The 19,595-nt window shown below is 31.8% G+C and overlaps 1 protein-coding gene across 1 annotated transcript; it reads left to right on the forward strand.

Moving 5' to 3' along the window:
* Nucleotides 1-16,420: 16,420 nt before the first annotated feature.
* On the forward strand, nucleotides 16,421-18,701 carry LOC110824225 (Major facilitator superfamily protein). The gene has a single exon (XM_022054801.2). It carries the CDS (start codon nucleotides 16,615-16,617, stop codon nucleotides 18,367-18,369), a length of 1,755 nt encoding a protein of 584 aa, XP_021910493.1. The 5' UTR covers nucleotides 16,421-16,614; the 3' UTR covers nucleotides 18,370-18,701.
* The last annotated feature ends 894 nt before the right edge of the window (nucleotides 18,702-19,595 follow it).

The following is a 19,595-nucleotide window of genomic DNA, read 5'->3' on the forward strand; positions in this document are numbered from 1 at the left end:
ACAAAAAAAAAAAATTAAGGAAAAACGAGCCTTATTTCAATCTTGTATATAAATGTAATCCCTATCAAATTAAAAAAAATCAATTTATTTTTCATACCCAATAAATGTAATATTAAATGGTGTAAAGTGATAGATGTAAAGGTAGATGCAAAACAATAAATAGTAATGGGTTAAATAGGTGAGAGGCAAAAATTAAATAAAAATGTCAGCAAAATAGATAAATACAATACCAAAGGAATAATTTGTTTGACTTTGAAATGTTTTAAAGGACAATTCCATCTTTTACTTCTACAATTACAATACATGTTTATTCTAAATCAATGAACTAATTCATTCCACGTCCATCTCAATATTTTAGCTAAAGATCTTTTTGGCCATCTCAATACTAACATTCTTTTTGTTATAAAGTTGTTCGATTTGAATGCGAAAAAATATACAAAAAGTTTTAGTTTAAAAAATTTGACAATAAATACAAAAAAAAAAACTAAAAGAAAATATAAAATCTAAATTGGAAAAGTTTGTGGGAAGTTTGTGCTTTATTAAAATTGATAAAATGTTTTGGTTTTTTCTAGTATTATTGTAGTGTAAAAAAATCACATTTTATGTTTGATGATACTTTTATTAAAATTTGTAGTCTTATATCTAATTTATTTAGAATTAACTTATAAATGATTCATTATAATTACTTAAAATTTTATAAATTAAATATGCAAAATGTAAGGATGGAGCGGATGGGTGAACCGGTGGTCTGAGTTTGTGGCGTGGGGATGGGGAAGGAGTCTCCCACCCCATACTCACATATATTCTCATTTCTAACTTTGGATGCAATTCCCCTCTCACACTAATCATTGAGGTTCGGTCATCAATATATATATATGTGTGTGTGTGTGTGGCTTAATGGGGATGGAGACTTTTACATAGTAGTAGAGTACAATATTGACCATCTTTGTTGGAACACACATACTTTTTTAATTACTTTTATTTGACAAAACAAGTGAAAAGAACCAATTAGAAATTTAAGAGTGTTCCATATTATTTTTTATATAAAAAAAAAAATAGAATAATTTTGTGGGGCCTAAAGGGTTCCCAACTTGTATAACTTGAAGCTTAAAGGTTCAGACATTTTGGAGGGCACTGTCCCAACCTCCATTTTAAGACTAATCTGTCTACGCACATGCCCTCCAAATTGTGTATAAAATGATTTTGGGAAGTAAGAAATAACACAAAGTGAATAATAAGAGTATAGTAAAAATTCTTGCTAATAATAACTCAAATTATCGTTAAAGATTTTAGTATTATTAAATGTCATAATTAAGAATTCTATATAAAAAGAAATTAATTAAGAATAATAATTTTGTAGTGACATGATTAACGGAATATGACTATAAATAAGAGGGATTTACTATGAGGTATTTTTTATATATTAAAATTATATGTATTTCAATAATTAAATAGCATATTCATAACATACTATAAGTAAAATCCAACTTAAATCTATATTTTTATAGAAAGAGATAAAAAGTAACAATTTCATGATAAAAAATTATTAGTGTCGTGGAGTTTATATTAGGTTTCTAATTTAGTTCATTTTTTTTTTAATTAAATTATGTTTTTATCTTTATTTTTACTTACTATTAGAACTTTTGATTTGGACATGTGTTTTTAATGGTCTCTTTTATTATTATAAGCTTGAGTTGTTAATGTTCGTATTCCGCTTTAAAGATGGAGTAAATGGAAGTTTGGACTTTCATTTAAGAACTAAAGACTTGGAAATTTATTTTCAGCTTAAGAATTAAAGACTTTAAAGTTTATTTTAAGCTTGGTCAATATTGGACTTTATATAAAGTCAAATAGAACTTTTGGTTAAAACCCTTTGTTTTGATTTGATTTGATTTGAAGCGGAAGATAAATTCAAGTAATTAGGTTTGGGCTTTCGTTTAATTTGAATTTAAGGTCATATTTGGATTTAGACAAAATTGATTGGGCCTCTGGGAAATGGCCTCCAATGAAATTTAGATACTTAGACCCATTTAAAGTCACTTCGGTCAAATTACCTGCAATGAAATTTATTCTTTCATCTTAAATAGCCGTATGGTTTCAGTTTGCGGGTGTATTTACTGTACAAAATCCATAATTTACTTTTAACATCGGATTGTTCAATAGTTTATTACGGCATAATTTACGTACATACATATATAACGCATAAGTATACAAGTACATGATATTATATACACCTATACCTGATATTTAATAGCTAAAATTGGTGTTATATATGTATTGTATACCTATATCAAACAATCTGCTTATACATGTCATAAATATCTATTTATATTCAATACTGATTATACATGTATTTATGCACATACTTGTTTTGGTAAATATACAAGATGTAATACCTAGCTACTCGTAATAATAAAATAATAATATATATATGTATATATACAGAATTTTTTTTAAAAAAAAAAGAGAAAACAACAGAGGTTAGAGGCATGTACGCCTTTGGGAATAAAAGAAGACCCAGCTGGAAAGGAAAAAAATGAGAGAGAAGTAAAGAAGGAGAAAACCGCTCAGCGACTAGAAGGAGGAAGCTATCGCGGCTGGAGGAGAGGAAAGAGAAAGATGAGGCACCGCAAAAAAGGAAAGAGAGGAGACATTATGAGAGGGAGAGAGATGCAGCGAAGGAAAATATAAGGGGAGAGAGAAGAGACACGATCGGGTATAGAGAGAGATGGGGCAAGAAGAAGAAGAAGAAGAAGAAAAAGAAAAATGAGAAGAAGAAAAAGGAGTCGTGGTGGCCTGGTGTACACGGTGGAGAAGGTGGCTTTGCGCGAGGCAGACCAAACCGAGAGGAGAGGTGCTGCGATAGAAGAAGGGAACCGGTAGTGGATTCCACTCTGTTACGAAAATTTAATTGTTGACTTAGTCTTTTAGCTTTCTGTTTTTAATAACCCCTGAAAATCAAAGTTCTATAATGATCTTTGATAAATTATATTTGCTTTATGTTATTTTTGTATGGCTATATAGACACCACTTCACATAATGAAAATAAACAGAATTTTTACTCTATTTACATACTATATTAAACTAGATTCAATATTTAGTATCAAAGCTAAGTTGGACCTGTGACAAAAATTTTTTAGTCTTGTAATCACAGCTAAAGATGATGTTCAACCAGTAATACCACGATTTGATGGGCACTACGATATTGGAGCATGTTAATAGAGAATTTTTTTCACTTTAAAAAATATTGGCATATAATTTAGACTGAAGTTTTTATTACAGCAGATGATGTTGATATCTCAAATTAATAAAAGAATGAGGTAGTAGATCGTAGATTGAAAGACTAACGAGCAAAAAATTATCCCTTTTAGGCCATCGATCTTTAAATCCTTGGAACTACCTTGGACAAAGAGACTTCGAAAAGAATCTGGCATTCAATGAAGAAAAAATTTCAGGGGAATACAAGGGTCAAATGTGCATAGCTGCAAGCCCTTCGTAAGGATTTTGAAATCCTTTATATGAAGGAAGGTAAGATCGTCCCTAATTACTTTGCACGTACTTTCACTATTGCTAATAAAATGCACTTTCATGGTGAAAAGATAACTAATGTTACTTTTATTGAAATGATCCTACGTGATTTCAAAGTTTAACTATGTGGCTTCCTCCATTGAGGAGTCTAAAAACTTGAACACTATGACCATTGATGAATTGCAAAGCAGTCTATTGGTTCATGAACAACGGATGCAAGGACATGTTTTAGAAGAGTAAGCATCAAAGATCACCTATAAAAATAGTGTTGGGAAACCAGACTGTGGTGGAGGTGCCTCTTGAGGCAGGCGACGAGGGCGTGGCAGACAAGGCTTTGATAAATGTCTTGTTGAATGTTTTCATTGTCATGACCTTGGCTATTTTTAATACGAATGTCCAAAAAAGGGCAAGGGGAAGGAGTCATGAGTCCATTATGCTGAAACCTCTGAATCACTATTACTAATGACATTTGTTCATGATGTGAAGATTATGGGATTAAGAAAAGAGTCAAGAGGTTGTTTATCTAAACCTAATACTCTTGCAATTGATAAAATAGAAGAGTTGTTTCTCATGACACATGAGGAGAAAACACCTAATAAAACAACATGGTTCTTAGACTCGGGATGTAGCAACTATATGTGTGGACACAAGGAATTCTTTTTAGAACTGGATAAGAGCTTTCGCAAGTCTGTGAAGCTGGGCGACAAATCTAGCAATGCTGTAATGGGAAAAGGTCGCATTCAGCTCCAAATTAATCATGTTTCACAAGTTATTACAAAGGTATTTTATATTCTTGAATTAAAAAATAATTTCTTAAGCATTGGCTAACTACAGGAGAAAGGTTTAACAATCTTACGTCAAGATAACAAATGTAAGGTGTAACACCCCGAGAGAGGCCTTATTACTGAAACAACCATGTCCCTAAATAGGATGTTTATCCTTCTTGCCAAAATTTGATTTCAAAACTAGCATTATTTTTTCACTCCTACACAAAATATGAATTATCTTTGGCCTTTTCAGTATGGTCAATTAACTTTTACAGGCCTTAAAACTCTCTAGCAAAAACAGATGGTTCATTACCACAACTGTTATGTTCTAGCCTGTTATGGGAAGATTGTGTGCTGGGAAAATAACACAGTAAGTTTCTTTCCATGAGCAAATAAGTAGAAAGCATCGTAACTACTTTAACTCCTTCACTCAGACATATATGGGCCAATTTCTCGTATCTCCAATAATGAAAAAAGGTATCTTTTAACCTTTATTAACGATTTTAGTTGAAAATTATGGGTATTCTTCTTAACATAAAAATTAGATGCCTTTAGAATGTTCTAACTTTTCAAAACAAAGGTTGAGAAAAAAATAAGGACTAGTATATGGGGCTTGCAAACTGATCAAGGTAGAGAGTTCACATCTATTAAGTTTATTGAATTCTGTTCAACCAATGGAATATATCATCAACTCATTGCAGCCTACACTCTTCAGCAAAACAGAGTGGGTGAAGAAAAAAATCGAACAATAATGAACATGGTTGGAAGTTTGCTTATCATTAGACGAATTCTTAAAATATTTTGGTATGAGGGTATCAACTAGGCAGTATATATTCTCAACATAAGTCCTACACTTGTAATTCGAAATAAAACTCAGAAGAGGCATGGAGTGGCACCAAACCATCTGTTGCTCATTTTCGAGTGTTTGGATGTGTTTTCTATACTTATGTCTCAGATAATAAGAGTTTAAAATGTGTTCTATTGGGAATTAGTGATGAGTCCAAGATATATCGCTTATATGATCCACTATCTGAAAAGGTAATTATTAGTTACGATGTTATCTTTAATGAAGAGAAAAGTTGGCCATGGAATGATAGTCATGCTGAAGCAATTCAAACACCTCTTTATTGGAGTGATATAGATGAAGATAACCATCAAGATAATCAAGATGGAGCAATAATCAACAATTCAAATAGCGAATTTCATAAGGAAAATTTAGAGGATCTAACAGTTGAAGAACAACCAACTGTTGATCCTATTTCTAGACCTGTCGAAAGGTGCTCTCGATGTCGACCAATCTGGATGCATGATTATGAAAGTGGGGAGGGCCTCTCTGATGATGATCAAGGTAATTTTGCTTTATTTGTTAATGAGGATCTTTTGTCCTATGAGGATGCAGCTAAAAGTGACAAATAGAGATGTGCCATAGACTCTGAAATTGAAGCCATCTTAAAAAATGATACATAGGACTTCATTAATCTTTCTTGTGGTGCAAAAACAGTTGGGGTGAAATGAGTATATAGGACTAAGTTAAATGAGGATGGAGAAATCAACAAATACAAGGCGCACCTTATCGCCAAAGGGTATATGCAATAACATGGGGTGGATTATACGGAGGTCTTTGCATCTATGGCTCATATGGACACTATACGATTGATGCTTACTCTAACAGCTTAAAAGGGTGGTATGTGTTTCAACTAGATGTTAAATATGCTCTTCTTCATGGTGAGTTAAATAAAGAGGTGTACATTGAGCAACCCCCTAGTTATGTTGTAAAAAGAGCAGAGAATAAGTTATATCACTTACCAAAAGCCTTGTATGGTTTGAAGCAAGCTCCACGAACATGGTACAACCACATTGAAACTTACTTTCTAAGGAAAGGGTTTGAGAAATGTCTTTATGAGCGTACTTTAATCCTTAAGAGATCTTCATAAGTTACTTTCTTGCTTGTGTGCCTTTATGTAGATGACCTCATCTTTATTAAAAATTATGAGACTTTATTTAGCTCTTTTAAAAGTTCCATGATGAAGGAATTTGATATGACTGATCTTCGATGAATGCAATATTTCCTTCATCTAGAAGTGTTACAACGAGCTAATGGTATTTTTGTTTGTCAAATAAAGTATTCTCAGGAGGTGTTGTAAAAGTTTAATATGGTTACTTGTAATGTCGTAAGCAATACTATTGTTCCAAGATTCAAGTTGGTTAAAGACTCTGTTGGCATGACAGTGAATAACAACTTGTATATGCAAATGGTATGAAGTTTGATGTACTTAATATCTACCAGACCAGATATTATGTTTATTTTTAGTTTGTTTAGCAGATATTTGACATGTCCTATAGAAATCCACCTTCAAGTTGTTAAGAGAGTATTTCGTTAAATAAATGGGTCACTTACATATAGAATTTTTTATAAATAAGATGGTAATAAAGAGCTTATTACCTACACCAATAGTGATTATGCAGGAGATTTAGAGGGTAGAAAAAGTACATTGGGTTTCTCGTTTTTACTAAGCTCTGGAGCTATATCATGGTCCTCAAAGAAGTAACATGTAGTTACACCCTCAACTATTGAAGTTGAGCTCATTGTTGATGCCTATTGTGCTTGTTTAATTGTGCGGTTGCGTAGAATGTTGAAAAACCTTAATCATGCCCATGTTGGAGCTACAGTGGTATACTGTGATAATAGTTCTACTATTAAACTAACAAGAAACCCTGTCATGCACAATCAAAGCAAAATATCGATGTTTGCTTTCACTTTCTTCGTGACCTTACTCAAGATGGAATTGTGACATTGTAGCATTGTCATACTCAAGAGCAAGTGGCTGATATCATGACCAAACCCTTGGGACAAGTTATTTTTAAGAAGATACACATGTTGCTTGGTGTCATAATCCAAAAGTAAACTGAAGATAATGTCATCAGTTTAAGGGAGGGAATGTTATGAAAATTTAGTTGTTGACCTAGTCTTTTAGTTTTCTGTTTTTAATAATCTCAGAAAATTAGGGCACTGATAATGATCTTTGATTCATGTTAATAAGATTATATTTTTTCTGTTATTTTTGTATGGCTATATACACAGCCACTTCACATAATGAAAATAAACGAAGTTTTTACTTTATTTGCATACCGTATTAAACTAGATTCAATACACTCCCAGCATGCGCAACGCAACAACCTCTGATATGAGCAAGTGGCTGTTCACACAGCAGGTGGCAAATTTGTTTCAGATCCGCTTTGGGTACCACAGTGTGCATGGGGGACCCAAAGATGATGAATCTACAGCTACGAAGATTTTTCTGACTTTTTTTATATTTAAAATTTTGATAAGAGTAGTTTATACTCTAAACCCTTAAATCTAAGTTAATTTGAATTCATTTCTTATTATAGAATTGTGACATTGATGATTTGGGTAATTATTATTAAGTGATTATGGGATTAATGCGTGAAATAATGAAATGGTCGAATGTTTGAAGTGATGATGTTGGTTGGGATTGAATTAAAAATGTTGGTAGAGTTTTTTACGGTTGACGATGATGGAAAGGGTTTTGATGTTGGGTTGGGTCAAGTCGGTGTAACCCATTGGGTTTTAGATACAATTCCATGGTGGTTTTATATCAAATCCGAGCCCAATAAACCCTTTGATAGGTATACCAGTAAGAAAAAAAATATAATAATAATAATAAGGAAAATAGAATGTGGGATACTAAAGTTGGGCTTCAAGTCCATATAAAAAAAATAATAAAATAAAATATAAATAAATATTATAATAAGTAAATAAAAAAAAATGAAAATAAAAAAGAAGCACTAAAGTTTCTATGTATGGGCTGCAATGGGAAAGAAGTAAATTGGGTTAGATAAAAATATACAAATCTATATATACAAATAACTAAAAATAATTAAAATGAAATATGTTTTATTGGGCCTCTGATCCAAGACCCATTTGGAATAAAATACCCACTTACCTAAGAAAGAAAAAATTTATGGGCTAAGGAAACAAGGGCTATGATTAGGCTAATAGTCCAGAAAATTAATTGTTAATGAAAGGAAAAAAAAAATTATAATAAACCACTGAATAGGTGAAGGGAAATAGAATGAGAATATTAGTAATAAATGCAAATGTAATATCTCGAAAATATAAAACAATGGGAAAACATTACAAAATAATGATTAAGAAGTTAGAATAAAATATTTACATAATAGTAAAAGAGAGTTTAACCATGAGCTTTAGCCTAAAAGGATTATAACAGAACCCAAACCACAAAGGTAAGCATTTTAGTTTTTCTAAGATTTGATTCTAGTAGTAGGAACTAACTATTAGTTGTAAATTTGTATATGTAGAACGAAATTAAGTAATACTGTTGGGCTAGATCTTCGAATTTAGTACGATACCATGCTACGGTTGAGGTAAGAATTACAATACTCCCTTAATCACTTTTAATGAGTTCTTTATATGCATCTAGAATGTGTAATTTGAATAAAAATAAAAAACAGTGTGATTTTGAACGAACATAGGTGTGTGTATATGTATGTGTGTATATGAGATTTTAAGTAAAATATATTAAAGTTTTCTTGTGTGTTTTTTTACTACTGGATGTCCATTGCATGTGTAGATATTAAGGGTAGGCTAGATCATTATAAAAGGAAGTTAGAAATTAAATAGGTTATAATATAGGGGTTTGGGAATTAAATTATGAAAATTATAAATAATTAATTAAGTAAATAATTCGGTAAATAATCTTAAAATAAAAAATAAATAAAAACTAATAAAATTAAGAAAATAAATAAGAAGAGAAAATAAGAATATAATTAGGTAAATAGACAGATAAAATTAAGAAAACTAAAATAGGAAATTGAAATAGAAATAAATTAAAAATATAATAATGTGAAAATAAAATAAATAGATTAAGGTCACCTCGAAGAATTTAAGTTTAATTGATAAGATATATTTGTTATTTCTATTTTTTTTATGTATGTTATATTTGTCTAGTTTATTGATTGATTGAACTAAAAATATTATTATTGTCAAGGAAATTAAAATGGCTTGTATTTGTCACTAGAACGGATTTGTATTTAATTGTAATATTATAGTGTCTTCTTTGTTAATATTATTATTGTAAATAATTAGTTTAATTATAAGCATAGGTTTATTAAATAGTAGACTTACTAAATTAAGCATAATGAGTTTAATGAGATGCATGTATTCATAAATCTTCTTCTATTTAAGAGAAAAAAATACTCCTAAAGAATGGCATCCAACACAAACAACATAGTTATCGTGGTATCAGAGCCTAAAAATTAAAATTAGGTCATCTTGTTTGGAATTCAATTTTTTTTTATTTTTTATGGTAGTTGGGTATGGTCTTATATCAAAAGATTGATAATTCTTTTTGGGTTCTTTTTTGCGGTACTTTTATGTGGTAATTTTCTGCATCGGTATTTTTTGTTGTAGTGACTCTTCTCTTTATGGTAATCTTCTTAGATCACTTGTCTCGTGCAATATGTCTGATGTCAATTCTTTGAACACATTTAGAGTGTGATTTACTGGTAATAATTATTCTGTTCGAAAATTTCAATTTCAGCTATTTTTTATTGGTAAGGATTTGTGAGGTCATATTGATGGTAGTTCTCCAGCACCTACAGATGCTAAAGAACTAGATCAATAGATTATAAAGATGCACGTGTAATGACATAGATATTAAGTTTTGTTGCTCCTATTATTCTGTTTAATTTAAGGTCTTATAAAACTGCTAAAATAATGTGGGAATATTTAAAGAAAGTCTATACTCAAAATAACACTGCACATCATTAATAATTGGAGTATGAGATTGCCAGTTATAATCAAGGAAATCTTTCTATTCAAGAGTACTTTTTAGGTTTTCATAATTTATGGGGAGAACTTTCCGACATGATTTATGCAACAATACCATATGCATCTTTGTCAGTTGTTCAGGAGGTTCATGAATGAAGTAAGAGAGATCAATTTTTAGTAAAACTGCGACCTGAATTTGAGAGCACTCACTCCAATTTGATGAATCGAGTTCCTTCTCTTTCTTTGGATGATTGTCTTGGTGAGCTGCTTTGGGAAGAGCAGGGTCTTCTCACATAGGCTACACTACAGTTAGTTCCTTTTAATCTAGTAGCATATACAGCTCAAAGGAGAGTATAGGGTATGGATATGAGCAAAGTTCAATGTTACAAATACAAGGAGTATGACTATATTGCTATAAGAAATTTTGCAACTATTGCAAGCAATCAGGTCACATTATCAAAAATTGTCATATTCGACATCAGAATCAAAAAATTACTACTACTACTTACACAGCCTCAAAATCTTTATCTTCTACGACAGCACACAGTACTCTCACTCTTGATATGGTGCGACAGATGATTGTTTCAATTTTTTTTGCCTTGGGGCTCCAAAGTAAGCACGCTTCTCCATCTACGACTTGGCTAGTTGACTCGAGTGCTTCTAATCATATGACTAGCTCTTCCGATGCTCTTCAAAATGTTTACTTATGTAATGATACCACAGATATACAGATTGCTAATAGAAGTTGTTTGCATATTCATGCTGTTGGGGATCTTAGTTCCTCTTTTCGTGATGTTTTTGTATCTCCCTAACTTTCTTCTAATCTTATTTCAGTTGGTCAATTAGTTGATAATAATTTTGATGTTCATTTTTCTCGTGATGGTTGTCTTGTGCAGGATTAAGTGGAAGATACTCGCAAAGGGACCTAAAGTTGGGAGATTATTTCTTTTAAATTATTTTATTCCTAATTATTTGTCTTTAACTTCTTTGATAATTAATAATAAGAGTGTAATGTGACATAAATGTTTAAGTCATCCAAACTCTATTATTTTGTCTCATTGCTAAACTTAAGTGTGGTGGGAAATAAAGATCATGTTTCTCCTCATTTTTCTATTGAACGCTCTACATGTAAATTGGGTAAGAGTAAAACTCTTCATTTTTCATCTCATGGTAGTCGTGCAAAACAATGTTTTTGTAATACCCTTAATTAATTAAAATAAATGTATAAATATAACTTTTTTTAGTTTTTGAATTTTCATTTAATATAAAAATGAAGGAAATTAATTGGATAATGAAATTGAAAACAATTTTGAAAAAAAAAAGTGAAAATTTGGGTTTTGAGAGTGTTTTTGAAAAAAAAATCATAAATTAGGGGTCAAAATATAATTTTAAAAATTTGTGCCACGTGGGACGCCCAGTCAGCAGCCACGACGAACTGGAATGTGTCGCGTGGTAAGGCACGCTGACGCGGTGCCACGCGGGAGGCCACACTGGCGATCCGCGTGCCCGCGATCGGATGTTCTAAATTTGTTCCCGTGTGCATGGATAGTCTGGATCCATTCCCTCATCAGACGCGATCGGATGGTCACGATTAAATACAATGAATGATCCATATCCACTTCCTATTTAAATGCGATCGAACCGTCCAGATTAAAAGAGGACGGATATAAATAACTCTCTTCACACACTTTTAGATACGTTTGTCTTGTTCATTTACCTTTACATGAATGTCATAAGCTTTCTGCATAATCAATTAAATATGCATTCATGGGTTATAGTGTTTCACACAAAGGTTATATATATTATAATCGTTTCTCTAATAAAATTCGTATATCTCGTCATTTTTTTTAGCATTAATATTTTTTTTATACACATACTGGGTCATTATTTGAAGTCAGTATTCTTCCTTATTTTGATGATCGCCCAACTTTGCTTCTTCTGGATATTGACCCATCATTTAAGCCAGTTCAATCGACTATTATTGAATCTGATGCAACATCTACAGTTACTTCAAATTCTGAGCCTCCTTCACTAAGTCTCCGGCACTCTACTAAAGTTACTCGCTTGAATGGTATGACTTCTCACATACTTCTCTTCATGCTACTTTGTCTTCTATTCTTATTCTTACTTTCTTCTCCTTTTTCTCTTATATGTAAGTTAAAACAGTCTCTTTATGGCTTGAAACAAGCTCATCGTGCATGGTTTGAAAAGTTTTTATCTACTTTGTTTCGTTTCTCATTTGTATAAAGTCAATACGATTCCTCTTTGTTTCTTTACAAGATTACCACTGATGTTGTTCTTCTATTTGTTTATATCGATGATGTTATTATTATTGGCTACTATTCTATCTTGATTCCACAACTTCAACAACATCTTCAGGAATCATTTTATATGAAGGACCTTGGTCAGCTTACTTATTTTTTGGGACTGGAGATACCTACCGATTTTTTAGAAATATTCTTGAATCAATATAAGTATACTCAAAATTTAATTGCTTTACCAGGTCTCCAAGATTCCTCCTTTGTAGATACTCCTATGGAAGTTAATATGAAGTATTGGAGTACTGAGGGTGACCTCCTTCTTAATCCTACTATGTTTTAATAATTGGTTGGTAGCTTAAAATATCTTACCATCACATGCCCTGATATCTCATTTGTTGTGCAATAGGTTAGTCAATTTATACATACTTCTTGCCATCCTTATTTAGCTGTTCGTATTATTAGATATCTTCGAGACACACCTACTCGTGGCTTGTTTTCTCTGCTGGTTATTCTCTTTGTTTGGAAGCCTTTAGTGATGCTGATTGGGCTAGTTTTCCAGATACCCATTGTTTAGTAACAGACTAGTGTATGTTCTTGGGTTCTTCACTGATATCCTATAAAAGTAAGAAACAAGATCATGTCTCTAAATCTTTGACTAAGTTAGAATATCGTGTCATGTCTGCTGCAGTCTAAAATTGTTTGGCTTCGTGGATTATTGGCTGAACTTAGTTTTTCTCAAAATGGTTCTACATCTCTCCATGCAGATAACATTAACACTATTCACATTGCAACTAATCCAGTCTATCATGAACACATAAAGCACATCGAAGTGGATTGTCATTCAATTTGTGAGACTATAAACAATCAAGTCATCTCTCTTTCGCATATTTCCACTAATTTACAAATTGCTGACATATTTAATAAAGCCTTGACTCATCAAAGACATTCCTTTTTTTATAGGAAAATTGATGCTTCTTGATCGGCCAACATCAATTTGAGGGGAGATGTCATAAGAATAGATTTATATTTAATTGTAATATTATATTTTCTTATTTGTCAATATTATTCTTGTAAATAATTAACTTAATTATAGGCATAGGTTTTACTAAATAACATATTTATTAAATTAAGCATAATCATCTTAATTAAAGGCATGTATTTAGAAAATCATTTTCTATTAAGAGAGAAAATACTCCCAAATGGTTAAGATGTAATTCGGAAAAAGACCAGTAAGAGTGGAAAGAACAAGAGAAGGAGAATGGAGGAAACAAAGTAGAGTTAAAATTGGTTAGGTCTATGGTAGCTAGGAGTTGTATCTAAAAAAAACAGGCAAGTCAAGAGTTTAATAAAACATACTCAACCAAACAGTCTGGTAAAATTCAATTCACTTAATTTTCTGATCTGATTGTATTATTTTAGAACTCGATCAGAGTACAGGTGCTAGTATTTAAGTTCTAAATTGGAACCACTGTTCAGTGTGTCTGGAATGGAGAGTTAAACCATTGGAGTCATGTTTGGTAATCAAAGAGATTAAGTGATTGCATTCATTATTGTTTTATTAACTTCCCCATTCATGGCTTTGATTAATGTCCAAATTGCCTCCTTGGACATAGTATGAACGGCCATGAGTATGGGTTTGGCAATATAAACCTAATTAAAGATATAAATGAACATAAAGAACTTAATAAAGAAGAAGAGCCAGAGTCAATGAGTCAGAGTCATTGTGTCAGTGCATGTTCGGGTACATGCGTAAAGCTTGCATGTGATTGATTGTAGGTGTGTTTAAATCGAGTTTTGGGATGGAAAAATGAGAACATGTATGTTATTGGGGATTGTATGATATCGATTGTAAAGTATGAATTGATTGATGGATTGATTGATTGTTATTGCGTTTATTAATAAAAAAGTTTTTATAAAATATCATGGTGCATTTTATAAACGATTTTCACTAAGTGCACTAAAAAGAAATTTTAAAACATTTTATGTAGCCTGTTAGTACTATATTTCTTATTGAGTTGCCTAAAATTCACCATAATCCATATAGTCTTTCAGGTTAGAGAAACCCTAATAAGGTAAGCAACCAGTGATGGTGTGAGAAGAGTCTCCTAACTTCGAATTTAAATTTACTAGGTAGAAATTATTGTAAATTAGATTTAATTTATGTGAATCAACTGTCTCATATAATAGAATTCATATTTGAAATTTCAATCTCAAGGATGTTTATTTTTATTTAATCTATTGCATTTGAATAAAATTTTTTGGTTGCATATTGTGATTCGATTGGTTGACGACTGTTCTCGAGAATCTGGGAACGAGACATCATATAAGATCTATACATATATCATTAGTCTAGATTTTATTTTATTTTTTATCACTTTTTTGTATTTAAAATTTTTCACCAACTCAAACCTGACCGATCCAAACCCACACTTTAGCATAGAAAATTCTAGTGCATTAGATTCAAGGAGAGGGAGAGAATGGACAGATTAAGCGGTTCTGATACAAAATGTCATTACTAAACTCAAGACTAATTATTTATTCATCATTTTTGTCTTCAACTCGAGAACACTTTTCAGCTTTACTTTATTATTTTAACTCCGATTGTGGTTTTATTATTAAACACTAACTCAAGATAACATTATCATAAATTATTTGTTATTCTAGAAAAGCTATTGCATGTATTCATACACGCTTAGTTTCATTAATAATAATACTAATATAATAATTATATAGCCTATATATACAAAATGGTAAAAGGATTCAACAAGTCAACTAAATAAAAATTATTATTTAAGACTCCATATTTGTTCATCAATTAATTTTCAGTATTAATTGCGCTAGACAAAGTTTAAATATGATGCTTTTTATGTTAAATATCAAACTCTGAGATTAATTAACTTAGGAAAATAAAAAAAAAAAAAGAAAAAGAAATAACATTAGTTATCTACAATTTTGCACACCCACTTAATGTGCCGGAAAATCTAAAACCACTACTACTGCTCTATAAATGAATTATTCACGAGGTTGACAGCACCATCCCACGAACTTCCTCAGTGACTTCTTTTTCCTTCAAGCTGGTTCCAAGAATTTAGAGTCAGCTTCAACCTAAATAACTGAAACCACTTGTACACTTAAAATCGAGTTTTCGATTATCATTTCGTGGAGCACTTACTCTTCGATTTTGATTTTCTGCGCAAACAAGTTTGTCTCAAAATCAATCTTTGGCATGTTCACGTATGAATAATTCACTTATATTCATCCAAAACATTCGACTAAGATTAGCGTTCTTGGTGGGCATACACATCTTCCAAACATGTAGGAGATAAAAGATCCAGCTGTGAGTTAGTTGTGTATCAAAGTTTTTGTAATCTTCAAATATATCTATTTTTACCTTTTCTGAATCCCTTCTCCTAATTATCTACTGTAACCCATATGTAATGTTGTCATGATCTATAAGAAGAAAATCACATTTATTATATCCTTACATTTATAGTTGTAATAATCTGTTAGACAAAAAGATCATATGGTTTATCCAAGTGTTTTGACCTTTTAATTAACAATTCCAACTCATTGACCTCTCTTAATGTAATAACAGCTTCTACCCAACAGAAACAAAGAAACCCTTCATCTCACCGCTTCAGAAAAAAAGTCAAGTCAAGAAGTTTCTACGTATTCCATTAGTTTTAATGACAATCTAATTCCTTATAAGTAATTGCCATAAACTAAGAACACTAACTAAACATAATATAATTCATCTGCTCCACAATTTTTGAATGACTGTGTAAAACTATAAAATTATGGTGACCCAAAAAAATACGAGACACATCCTTCACGTTCATTTTCTTATAAATTTCAATCGACCCTCTAATGTTAATTTTATTATTATTATTACTATTGCTGATTTAAAATATTTTTATTATAAAAAGAAACCTAAATAGTAAAACAACTGCATCTGTATTATCAAATTTAAAAAAAAAAAAAAATAGAAGTTTTGAAAAAAATTAGATAAGTAGTACAGATCACACCATTAATCAGATAAACTTATTCAACACCTTCCACTTTTTCTTTGGGCGTTATTTATAGCTCCCTGCCCGTGTGTCAATCCCTCCCTCTGTCCAAGCAAGTTGCGCTAATTCTCTCAAATCACCCCTTTCTCGCTTTCTTTCTCCACTCTCATTGACATATTTATTTTCTTCTTCTTATTTAATCTTTCTCACTCTTTTCTTCTTTCAATTCAACCAAAATCATGGGTGTTGTCGACGTCGTAGCTCCACCCACCAGATTCAGAGATGCTCTCACTTTCTCTTTCCTTGTTCAGGTTGTTCGAGGAAGATGGTTCTCCGTTTTCGCTTCCTTTCTCGTCATGGCTGGAGCTGGTGGCACTTACTTGTTTGGTACGTACTCAAAAGTCATCAAGCAGAATCTTGGTTACGATCAGACAACCTTAAATCTCATAGGTTTCTTTAAGGATCTTGGTGCAAATGTCGGAGTCCCCGCCGGTCTTCTCGGCGAGATTACCCCGCCGTGGTTTGTTCTCCTTGTCGGTTCTGGTATGAATTTTGTGGGTTACTTCATGATCTGGTTAGCCGTCACCGGCAGGATTGCTAAACCTGCAGTTTGGCATATGTGTTTGTATATTTGTATAGGTGCAAATTCTCAGAATTTTGCAAACACAGGAGCTTTGGTTACCTGTGTTAAGAATTTCCCAGAAAGCAGAGGTGTTATGTTGGGTCTGTTGAAGGGTTTTGTTGGATTGAGTGGAGCTATCATGACTCAGATTTATTTGGCTGTTTATGGCCATGATGCTACATCTCTTATTCTTCTCGTTGGTTGGTTACCCGCTGCAATTTCTATAGTTTTTGTTTACACAATTAGAATCATGAAGGTTGTGAGACATCCCAATGAACTCTCCGTCTTCTACAATTTTCTTTATGTCTCAATTGTTCTTGCTTTGTTCTTAATGGCACTCAATCTAGCTCAGAAACAAGTAGTTTTCTCTCATGCAGTCCAGATTATCGTTACCACTGTGGTTTGTATCATGTTGTTTGTACCTCTTTTTGTCGCCATTAGAGAAGAGTTTCATCTCTGGAATCTCAAGAAACAGCCTGTAGATCCTCCTACTGAGGTGGTAACCCACAAACAACCAGAGAATGAAGTGACTCGGGAGGCATCTGAGCTTCCTATTTCGCCAAGAACGGTGGCGGAAGCTGAGAAATCTTGCTTCGTCACCGTCTGTGACAAACCACCCAGAGGAGAAGACTACACAATCTTACAAGCTTTGCTGAGCGCGGACATGTTAATCCTCTTCATCGCCACACTGTGTGGATTAGGAGCAAGTTTATCAGCTGTTGATAATCTGGGTCAGATTGGGGAATCTCTAGGTTACCCAGCTCGAACCGTGAGCTCATTTGTATCACTTGTCAGTATATGGAACTATTTCGGAAGAGTATTTTCTGGGTTCGTCTCAGAATCTCTACTCGTCAAATACAAAGTTCCACGTCCATTGATGATGACCTTCATTCTTCTTTTAGCCAGTGTAGGTCATCTCCTCATCGCGTTCCCTGTCCCTGGCTCACTCTACGCTGCATCAGTGATCATTGGGTTCTCATTTGGTGCTCAATTGCCATTACTATTCGCCATTATTTCAGAGCTCTTTGGGTTGAAATACTTCTCTACATTATTCAACTGTGGGCAATTAGCAAGCCCTCTCGGATCTTACATTCTAAATGTGAAAGTAGCTGGGTTGCTTTACGACAGAGAAGCAGAGAAACAACTTGCAGCCAGAGGATTGACCAGAGCTGCTGTTAAAGAACTGACTTGTCTTGGTAAAAGATGTTACAGACTATCTTTTGTAATCATGGCTGCAGCTACATTCTTCGGAGCTTGTACTTCTCTGGTTCTGGTTATGAGAACTAGAAAATTTTACAGTGGTGATATATACAAGAAATTCAGAGAAAATGCAGAAGCTCCTAAATCGGAACCAGTTAAGAGGCCACAGTAGAAGGGAGTTTTCTAATTTTGGGAGAAGAAGACAAAAGAAAAGAAAAAAAAAAAAAAGGAACAATAAGAAAAACCTAGTTTGATAAAGTAATCAAATGGGATCTCAATGAATAGGAGGCATCTAGATTTGGTCCTATCTTTATAATTGACTGGTGGGTTGCTTTTATTTCTTCTCAATTGACTTAAAATATATGAAGCTGTTTCAGTGGGTTGGTTTTTCTCATACCACTTCCATTTGTATAAAACAAAGTAGTATGATTTAAAGCAACTCTTTTGTTTTGTTTTTTATATATATATAATGGTCAGTGACAATCACGGGCTATTGTTTTCTTAGTAGTGCATTTAATAATTAGAGCTATATGACTGATTTTGCTTCAACTCATAAAAAAAAAAAAATAGAGTGCAAGTTTAAATCAATTTTTGTGTGTTGTTATTAATAGTTTGTATTATATGTTATTATTGATGTGCAAATATTATTTTTAAAAAAAAAATTAACAAAATTCCATAAATTTAATAAAATGAATTATATTTTTATCATAAATGTCTTGATCTTCACCTTGATTTGTCTCTATCGTTGCCTTGAAAAACACTAATATTCAATGTCTTTGCCTTATCATTTTACTCTCTCTCTCTTTTTCTTTGTTTTGGTTAGTTATGAGAAATTCAATGCATACATACTATTCACTTGTCTACATAATGGAGGGATGAAATCTATTATAAACTGTTATTTTAGTTCATTTCATAAATATAATTATAAACCAATCATTTATTAGTTTGGTTCATACATATTTGCTTGTTTTGATTTAGTTTTTTATTTCTTTTGTTTGGTTTTTTTATGAAGATACGTAGAGCGAGGGAGATTGCCGTTGAATAGCAAAAAAGAAACAGGTTATATTTGTTATTGAAAGATGAACGTATTCTTCAGTCAAATATAAATTTTTATTTTTTAATTTTTTTTATTATTTAAATTAAAATTAAATACAAAACTATAGTAATACTAAGATTTCTTTTAATTTATTAATAAAATTATTCACGAACAGATATACTATTTATAAATAATACTAAGATTTTTATATAATAATTTTTAAAATATATTTTCTTTTTTAATATTTTTTCATAAAATATATATATATGTATTATATAGAGGTAAAATGTTATAATTAACTCCTTAATATTATTAATAAAATTTTAAAAAAGTTTTTATACATTTTTAAGATTCAAAGTCAT

The sequence above is a fragment of the Carica papaya genome, chromosome 2 (genome assembly GCF_054855325.1).
Source record: "Carica papaya isolate Zhongbai chromosome 2, ASM5485532v1, whole genome shotgun sequence".
NCBI classification, from domain to species: domain Eukaryota; kingdom Viridiplantae; phylum Streptophyta; class Magnoliopsida; order Brassicales; family Caricaceae; genus Carica; species Carica papaya.

Coding starts and splice junctions, on each gene's coding strand:
- LOC110824225 (XM_022054801.2), top strand. CDS start 16,615: ATGGGTGTTGTCGACGTCGTAGCTCCACCCACCAGATTCAGAGATGCT.